This window comes from Bidens hawaiensis, unplaced genomic scaffold (assembly GCF_021521415.1).
Source record: "Bidens hawaiensis isolate Kalapana, Puna unplaced genomic scaffold, B.hawaiensis_p1.1 tig00006365_1, whole genome shotgun sequence".
Taxonomy (NCBI): Eukaryota; Viridiplantae; Streptophyta; class Magnoliopsida; order Asterales; family Asteraceae; genus Bidens; species Bidens hawaiensis.
This window is the reverse complement of record NW_027491425.1, coordinates 976,715-986,326: the sequence shown is the minus strand read 5'-3', so window position 1 is coordinate 986,326 and position 9,612 is coordinate 976,715. Positions and strand designations below refer to the sequence as shown.

Sequence of the window (9,612 nt, the reverse complement as noted above, 5' to 3'; positions counted from 1 at the left end):
TTGCTTGAATTGAAATCTTACTCAAATCAATCAACACCATCTTGATTGGAATAATCAATTTGGTTTGTAAAATTTGTTTGAATTAAAATCTTTTTCAAATGATACACGTCTAAAAAGATGATGATGATGATGATGATGATTTATTTTTGTATTGTTTCAATTTCAGGTAAGTGTTATTATTTATTTTTGTATTATTGTATTTCAAGCTTCTTACTAACGTTCTTTTTCATTTTATATGTTATCAATGTATCGCCAGAATTTAAACAAAAAAAGAGATAATAAAGCGAACCAAAAGTAGAAGGAACACTCGCACGTTTGTAAAATACAATGAATAGATTTTTAATTACTTTCACCACTTTACGAATCAAATATGAATATGCTGTTAAACTGATAAGTTTTTCAGTTTTCTTCTAATTCTTAAATCAGTTAACATGTTTCAATTCCAATTAATCTCACAATTTTCTAACTAAAATATTTAAAAGCAAGCCCTAAATTTAGATTGCAAGTTTTAGCTTCAATACATCAAATGAAAATATGTATTCATATGCAATTTCATACCTTTACTTAATACGGTGCTCAATTTGATTACATTTTATCATTGATGAGTCAAATAAAATAGTTTGAAACACAAAACTGAACTGAATACAGATTAAATGGGTCACTCCAGTCAACAGCCAGCCCATTTGTCATACATTCGATTTATTCGAAAAATCGCAACACAAAAAAAAAAAAAAAAAGAATCCAACCAAATACCTGATGGCCATGAAAATCACCAAATAGGCAAACAGTTACACAAATAAATGGGATAACATTCATCAGAATCATTCAAGTTTGCAAAAAGAAACAGTGCCAAGATACAAATACTTCACAAAGCAAATGCAGAGAAACCACAAGAAACTGCTGTCCCAAAAATCTTAAATACCACAAGTTTTATAAATTAACAACTAATGATGATACCTGTGATGATCACGGTCCCTCTCCCGACCATACTCTCTGTCCCTATCGTAACTGTAATCCCGATCCCGCTCTCTCTCCCGACCCCTATCCCGCTCCCTCTCCCGGCTTCTGCTCCTCCTCCTATTCTTGCTGCTTTCTCTCTCATCCCTTCTGTCTCGGCTTCTTTCCCTTCTATCTCCCTCACTCATCCCTGGAAAAAGAAAATGTTAAATTACTATTTTCATTACGTATATCAAACAGTAATTGAATAATTTTAATACAATAATTCAATAGAATAAGGCAGTACCAAGTTCCTCAACCTCCCAGCCTGCACGCCCGGTTCCAGGTAACACTTGACCAACTTCAGCTTGTTGTGCTTTCACACGGAACTTCTTCTTCAAGTTTCCAAATTCATCATACATTTCACCATCATCCTGAAATTGCATGGTAAAATTTAACAAGTGATAAGAAAACCAAAAGAAAAAGAAATCTTACTGCTTCGGCTTCACGCCTACGCCTCTTTGTTTCCTCTAATTCTTCTTCATCAAGTTCTTTGTAGCCACCAGCACGTCCTCCTCTACATACACAAATCAGGTATGTTATTATTTGACACAAAACACATTTCACAAATAAAGATTAGATGCATGAAAAATAATGTTTTGAGTTCATTTGAGATACCTCACGCCACCTTCACTAACACCAGGTTTATTAGTGTTGCAGATGTTGCATTTTAATCGTTTTGCCCAGTTGATGTTAGCACACCTGAAGAAACCATTTGAAGTATTAGAAGTCAAAAAACTGTGTTTATGTAGTTGTAAATTTACCATAATTGAAAAACAACGTTAACTACCAATGCACTCACATTGGACAAGACCAATCATTAGGACCAAAAAGGCCAGTAGGACCACTGACCCCACCTCGACCGCCGCCAGAATCAGGACCACCACCCCGTCCCCTACCACGACCACCTGCACCACCACCAGATGCACCAGCGGGTCTAGCACTTCCACAACGGTTGCATACACCACGAAATGCAAAGTTCACATTTGTACAACTGTTGTTAAAACATCATCATAACATAACAATAAACAAACATAACTGGTTACATAAATGCATCATAAATTCATTAATTAGCAAGAATGAGCTGCTCACCAATGTCATATCACGGACCTTGTATTCAGGCACGTCCAGTCACCATCTTGTTGCCATGCTTTCGGTTGAATGTTTCCAGAAGCATCACCACGACCTCTACCTCGAGCCCCACTTTCATCTGGTTCCACATCATTGACCAAACTTGAGTCAACTAATGGTGCCACCGGATTGTGTGAATTTTTCGACTGTGCCATGAGAACTTCAATAATATTCCCGTGAAATTCCTTATTGTTAAACCATTCGACAGCAGCTTGCGCAGCATATGGATCCTCATACGTCACTGTAGCATCTCCTTTAGGCTCGTTTGTTACTTTATCATGATACAGCCATATCTTTGGTTTTCCGGTTCTTTTATCTTTCTACATTGTAGAAAAGTAACAGAGTTATATAACAGAAAAAAATAATAATAAATAAGAGTACTATGCAATAAAAATGAGATGGCCATGCAGACAAAGAAATACCTTTTTAGAACCCATACCTTTAGCAAGCCAATTGTGCCAAAGAATTCAGCTAACATATCTTCATCTGTTCCAGGTGGCAAATTACAAACATACACAGATCCATTTGAAGGTGCTCCTTTTGCTGAATAGTTTGCCATTGTGTTCACGAAATATCCCAAACTAAAAAACCAACATCAAGCACTACAAAAGGGTAGAAAGGTAGAAGTAATTAATTATCTACTAAAATGCACCAATGTGATCTATGAATCTATCTTAGGCCTCTAACTAGAAAATAGAAAATTTGTTAGCACACTTAAATTCAATCATGGTTAGAGTTTGAATGCATGTTCTTCCAATATTGACCTCATATTCATTGAATTGTGTTGTTCAATTTGGATCTGTTTTATGAATCCAGATTTTGGACATAACATAAAAATCAATGAAATATCTGATGCGAAGTTTGCAAACATTAAGCGAGAAATCTATATTGAATAACAACTTTCAGCATCTTTCCTATTTGGCCACTTATAACCATTCTACTCCATCATTCACATAACACTTTTAACCTTGCTGTCATCCATCACCATGTATATATCACAAACATTTAAAAATACACTTTAAATACAGGTCAGTTTGATCACTTAAATAAAGTTACTCTACTCAGAAATCAAAGTGAAACGGCCAGTCCTCAATTCCTTGGAAAGTTAAACCTTCATATTTAGAAAACTAAAGTAATACAATAAAGCGTAGGGAAACTGAGATACAGAAAGTTAATTCAAATTTATATTCTTCAGCTCTTAAAAATGTACAACTTAATAATACTAAACATGAGAATTGAGCATATCAAAGATTCTAACATAACTTGAAAACCATTTTTTTTGGCTTATAAAGATTAAAGAGTAGTTTCACATGAACAATTTTCATAAAAACAAGTATGACTCTATGGCTTTACATGCACTAATTATTATAACATTAATGTTTAACAAACAAAGCATGTTACATGATTCTAGGCTACCAATAGTACTACATGAGCAAGACAATGCATCAAAAATATGAAACTAAATAACACATTATAAACATTCATTTTGTCCCCAGGATGCAAAACAAAAAAAATCCCCATTCATGACAAAATATATTAGCAACCCAGGTATATAAAAAGATTATAGTAAACCGTTTCTAGTTATAAAGTCAAAAGTTCGGGATCAAAAGGATCACCTTCAAGTTCAAGTTTGAACAAAATTGGACTCCTCAACGCATAACTAAAAGTAAAATTAGGTTAATTTTAGTTTAAAAACCACGTCCTGTTAAGGATAAAGTGGCAGCATTAAAAAATTTCGAAAGGCATGTTTCATCAAGAACAGATTGACATAACTCACAAAACCGTCAAAAACCACACATGAAACAATTATTGACTACCCTCGATATATCATACAAAAAAATTCAACTAAAAAACCCTAACTATTAAACATAACTCGTGTCTATTTATCAATATCTAACTATAACTCGGTTTATACAGACTAACCCTAGCTTGCGGCCAACACATTAGCAATATTAATTACAATGAAATTAGAAAACATACCCAAATATGGCCTGCTTGACAATATTAGTCCCTCAAGTTCACGGACTAGTGAGTCGGAGCACAAAACTACCAACATTTCATATATAGCTGAACTAATTTAAGCAACTACGAATAATAACACTGATTTCACGAGGAATGAAAGAAACTTTAATTCCGATGCAGGTAACACAAAGACAATGATGAAATGAAAATAATACATATATACATATTTAAAACCCTAATTTTGGTTTGGTTATGATTATATATTGAGTGGAAATGAAAGCAGGAAGATGTGAAGGAGAAGAGATTGTATGTATATGTTTACCGGAGATAAACGGCGAGATCGGAGAGACGACGACGACGACGACGACGATGTAGGGCGCCGTAGCAGATACACGACTTCGTTGTTTGGTTTTGATTTTTTGAGTTGAGAATGATAGGAGACAAGCCCAGAATGATATTACTTATGGGCCTCCTGCTTTTGGCCCTGTTAGTGTTGAGTATGCCTTACTTCTCGTTAATTACATGTAGAGGTGCAAAAAAAACCCAAACCCGGAACCGGCCCCGAAAAAATACCCGGATTTTTAATACCCGTAGGGTATGCATTTTAGTACCAAAACCCGTACCCGGAACCGGGCCCGATTTATACCCGGTAATACCCGAAACCCAGAATCGGTTCCATACCCGGAACCGGGTTTACCAATACCCGACACCGGGTTTTTCAAATACCCGATCTATACCCGAAATTACCCGAAAAATACCTGACAAATACCCGAAAATACCCCTAAAAATTGTAAACCCTTAAAATAATCCAATATATACCCGAAAAAAACCCCCAAAAAAACCCAAAAATAGGGTTTTTTTCAATACCCGAAAATAGGGTAATCAAATACCCGGTTTTAGAATACCCATTTCTATACCCGACCCGAACCCGATGCATAGAGTATGGTTTTAGAGACAATACCCGGACCCAAACCCGACTCGGGTATTACCAATACCCTATTTTCCAATACCCGGTCATACCTGAACCTGGTTCCATACCCGAACCCGGGTATTTGAAAAACCCGATTTGTGCACCTCTAATTGCATGTTTTCTCGTGTTTGATTACTTGGCATGAAGTAGCTTTTAATGTTTTCTCCGTGTTAAGTTATATGTTCTTTTGACTAAAATTGGGGTTTAATATTACTATCGGGGTTTAAATAAATTAATTTGGTTATGTCTGATGGTTTTATTCTAGTTAAGTTTTATAGATTTCAGTGTAGATGTTTTTGAACAAATTTTGAATTGGTGATCGGCTTGGTTTCACCCAAGCTAGTTTCTGAATTGGCTTAGGATCTGGATATAGTCTTGTTGTGCACTTCTATCATTGGCCATCAATAATTATCAATACCAGTAATGCAACCATTTTACTTTTAACCTTTACTTTTGTTGTCAAGAACAATCTCGCTCTAACAGGAAAATATATTTTTGTTTTTAACCTATATACGTGCTCTGAACTTTCTTTTTTAAAATGCAATCAATTTAAATACATTAAAACAAAGAGAGTACATTTGATAGTTGCTACCATATGTTATCGAGTTTGGTTACATCAAATCAATCTTAAGTTTTCTTTTTTTTTTTTGTATGTTACTTTTTTTTATTTTGATGTGAAAAAGAGTATTACTTATGTGACAAGTTGAGAGAAACTCAACAAATAAAAGAGACCACACACTTTTTTGTCTTTTGATGCGAAAAGATAAGTATATTATTGATGTAACAAGTTGAAAGAGACACAAGAAATAAAAGAAACTACCCGAAAAGATATACAATTCTACATCTTACTAATATATTAAAGTAAAACAATTTTCACATGGCATCTTTTTAAAGTGTCCACATATGATGATATATAAGCTATTTCCAAAATTGAAGCATATTTAAATCTATTAAATTAATTTACTACATTTATTAACTTTTTTTAAATTTTTTAATTAAATTTTCATTAATTCTCATTTAATGTGATTTACAAAAATAAAAAAAATGTTTAATGTTTCTTTATTTATTACGTATTTTAAACTATTTTTTAAATACTTTATTTTAAAATATTATTATTATAAAAATCCTTTTGATTACGTAAAACAACTAACATATGCTTAAACTATTAAAAGTCTCTTTTCGAGCGTGTGCACATCTAGATACCTAGAATTTGCCTTATGTGAAAATTTAGTTAAACTTGGCTTGACTCTTGATTTATTTTACCATTTTAAAACCTTAAAGTTATCATTTCGTACAATTGAATAATTAATATGGGAAAACCACATGTGTTGTGTACAATTAGATATTTGAAGGTTTATAAACAATTTTTGTATTTAATCTTTTTTCAAATTTATATATAATGTAATATTTAATTTCATATGTGAGAAATTGTTATATATTCCTAAGTCCACGTATATAGACATCTCTTTTATTGATGTTATATTATTTATTCAGCCCGCGTATTACACGGGTTATTAACCTAGTGTTGAAATATAAGTTCATAATGTGTATGTTTAAGTGACATGCTTTTAACAAATTGGGTTTAGACATTAGACTTTTATGCTTAATATGTCTAAAACGACTATTCTATACTTTCACAGACCTAAGAGAGTAATTTACCGAAACTTTAAAAAAAAAATCAACTCAAACCAACTTTTGTTGACACTCCCACACCTCTAAACGGTGTGAAAAATTACCTTAGTTGTTTTAAGCCTAACATTTAAATGTATTTTTTTAGTTTTTAACAAAAGTTAAAATCCAAACTTGTTAAAAAATAACTCCGCAAGTTTTATATAATTAACCATTAATTTTATCATATTAGATAAGAAAACAACTAAACTAAGTTCTACTATAATACTATTAGGCAGGCCATTGAGGTGGTTGTGGGCGGTATCGGTGGGCGACAAAGTCACATGGTTGAGCTTTAAAGCCCAGCACACCATGGCGGTGGAGGCGATAATGGAGAAAAAGGTGGGGCCATGGGGGGTTGAACCATACAACGGGGCTTTAAAGGAAATTGCTCGTAAAAGCCTCACACGTTTTAACTTGTTAAAGACGCCCCCCCCCCCCCCCAACAACTGCCCTAATACTGTAAAAAATGAAAAGCCTAATACTATAAAAAATGAAAGTTTTCCTTTTTCAATTTGTATATGGGAAACCAATTATCATTTAGAGTGAAACAGACCATTCAGGCTGCCTAAATACCACAAGAATACAGCTTTCAAATTCCATCTTGATGTTGCAATACTTCAAAAAAATATTGATCAAAAATGAATCCCATGGTTCCAACAGCAGTTCAAAACTCAAAAACCTTTAGAAAAACCATCTTCCATAACTCAGGAAATCAAAAGATAAATTAGAAACCTAAACTTGTAATTAACTGACAATTAAGCTACTGGAATTGGCATTGGTAAAGGCTCATCAGCGATAAGTGGGGGCCTGTATTCCTCTACCTCTTTAGGTGGGAGTGCAACGACATCATCCTTTGGCGTGTGAATGACAACATTGTCAGGTAACGGTTTCTTGGGCCCGAGTTTGCCAGTAGGATCCCAGTCAAGCATAATCTTAACCTTGATTCCAAGAACACCCTGCAAACAGATTACAGAAATTCAGTTATTCATCTAATACTAAACTATAAATAACGAAAATTAAACAGAATCACAGATGAGTTTACCTGTCGAAGAAGCACATGCCTCACAGCAGAATCAATGTAGTCATTGACCGGATGACCAGATGACACCATGTACCCGTCCTTAAACTTCATTGCTTTGGCCCGTTGAGCTCTAAGTTTTCCACTTACAATCACCTGAGTTTTGTAACAGATTTATAAGCAGTGGTTATAAAGGCAATAACTTTTTTTTACAAATCAACATAAAAACTATTATCTACCTCACATCCTTTAGCTCCATTCTCCATAACAAATCTCAGAACACCATAGCAAGCCCTAAACACGATCAAACAGAACATTAGTTATTTTTGTCAATGGCAGTTTGATTCCCATCATCATGTCCACAAAATAACGTGTAAAAAAAAGTTACAAACCTGCGGACAGCAAGACCGCCTAGAAGCTTGTAACGTAAAGATTCAGCTTGTGCAATGGCACAGAGTCCCCTGTTATTGACTCTCTCAGCATAAAGTTCCACACTGTTTTCGGGAAACTTGAATCGTTTCTGAACAAGAGATGTGAGCTCCCTAATCCTCCTTCCCTTCTCACCTAAAACCAGGTTCAATAGGTAAATAACCATGGCACTAAACTATTGGCATGTCTAGTAACAATTTTGTTCAAGTGAATCAACAAGAACAATGCACACAAACAAAAACTAGCATTGATCATCTTAAGCTGTTTATGCCGCTAGCTTTACAAAAACAATGGATCAGTTGCCATCATACACATTCATAGGGGTAGGAATGAGCAAATGGTACTGGGTACCTGTACTAAACTGGTACCGAGACGAGCATTTCGGTCCCGGCACCAAGTTTTTGGGAAAATCAAGATCAGAATTTTCAATATCAATACTGGTACCAGTATTTACCGAATTTTTGCTTACGGTAGCATTTTCGGTACATAAGGGTGTAAACAAGCCAAGCCTGAGCTGTCAAGGCTCGACCTCGGCTCGTTTCGAGCTCTAATTTAAAAGAGCAAGCTCGGCTCGTGAGTAGTTTTTCAAGCTCGACTAATTTATTATTTACTAACTACAACTATTTTACTAACATTTATACCTATTTTTATATACATTTTTTAATTATAATTTTTACATATGAAATTATACATATTATCTACTTATGTTTTTCACATTTTTGTACATAACAAGAATTATAACAAAAATATATATTATTATTTAAAATCCTAAATAATACATTGATAAGTAATAGGCTTAAACTAGGGCTTATCTATTAACAAGCTTATTTTCACGTCACTTTGAAATATTAACAAATCACAATATCAGTATGAGATTTATTATTATCTGATTACATGGAAATTAAGAGGAATAAAAGTTAACCTAGAACATTTTGAGTACGTGTGGCTCTTATGATGATCTCCGTACGCATAGGCGTAACCCTAACTTCAACGCCGGAGTAACCGTCCTCCGCCAGTTCTCGGGTAAGCACCTCATTTAACTCCGCGAAGAACACGCCGTCCGCTACAAACTTTCGCTTTTTGCTCAATTGACTCGCCATTGTTGCGTTAATTAGTTGCGGCAATGGCGCAATATAGTGACTGATGAAGATGGTTAGTTTAGGGTTTACAAGGTTTGTAGTGGGCTGACAAGGCCCGGTTTTTGTTTCCATTAAAGTTTGACTGAATTACAATTATGTCCTTTAAACACAGATGATTTATGGATCACGTTTTTTAAAAAGTTTACTTTTGTTCTTTGTTTTTTAATTGAGAAAGTGTTTCGTTTTTTTGTCTTTTACACTAACGGTTATCTAAATTTCCAGTTAGTTTGATGTATGTGCATAGCACATGAGGGTAATTAGGTAAATTTACCTTTGTATAATTAAAGAATAATAGA

General features: G+C 34.2%; 2 protein-coding genes across 3 annotated transcripts; both read right to left on the bottom strand.

Annotated features, from left to right (window-relative positions):
* Positions 1–869: 869 nt before the first annotated feature.
* LOC143632105 (transcription initiation factor TFIID subunit 15-like) lies at positions 870–2,764 on the bottom strand. 2 transcript variants are annotated; one of them, XM_077100689.1, is made up of 7 exons: positions 2,550–2,680; positions 2,107–2,447; positions 1,799–1,990; positions 1,615–1,698; positions 1,432–1,513; positions 1,244–1,370; positions 870–1,147 (listed from the first exon to the last, which is right to left on the bottom strand). In XM_077100689.1, exons 1-7 carry the CDS (start codon positions 2,562–2,564, stop codon positions 945–947), a joined length of 1,044 nt encoding a protein of 347 aa, XP_076956804.1. In that variant the 5' UTR covers positions 2,565–2,680; the 3' UTR covers positions 870–944. The 2 variants fall into 2 exon arrangements, with proteins under 2 accessions (XP_076956804.1, XP_076956803.1); XM_077100688.1 differs by having other exon boundaries at positions 874–1,147; positions 2,567–2,764.
* Positions 2,765–7,376: 4,612 nt separating this feature from the next.
* LOC143632104 (small ribosomal subunit protein uS3z-like) lies at positions 7,377–9,277 on the bottom strand. Its single transcript, XM_077100686.1, has 5 exons — positions 9,100–9,277; positions 8,141–8,312; positions 7,988–8,042; positions 7,773–7,904; positions 7,377–7,686 (listed from the first exon to the last, which is right to left on the bottom strand). Exons 1-5 carry the CDS (start codon positions 9,275–9,277, stop codon positions 7,486–7,488), a joined length of 738 nt encoding a protein of 245 aa, XP_076956801.1. The 3' UTR covers positions 7,377–7,485.
* Between the last annotated feature and the right edge of the window lie 335 nt (positions 9,278–9,612).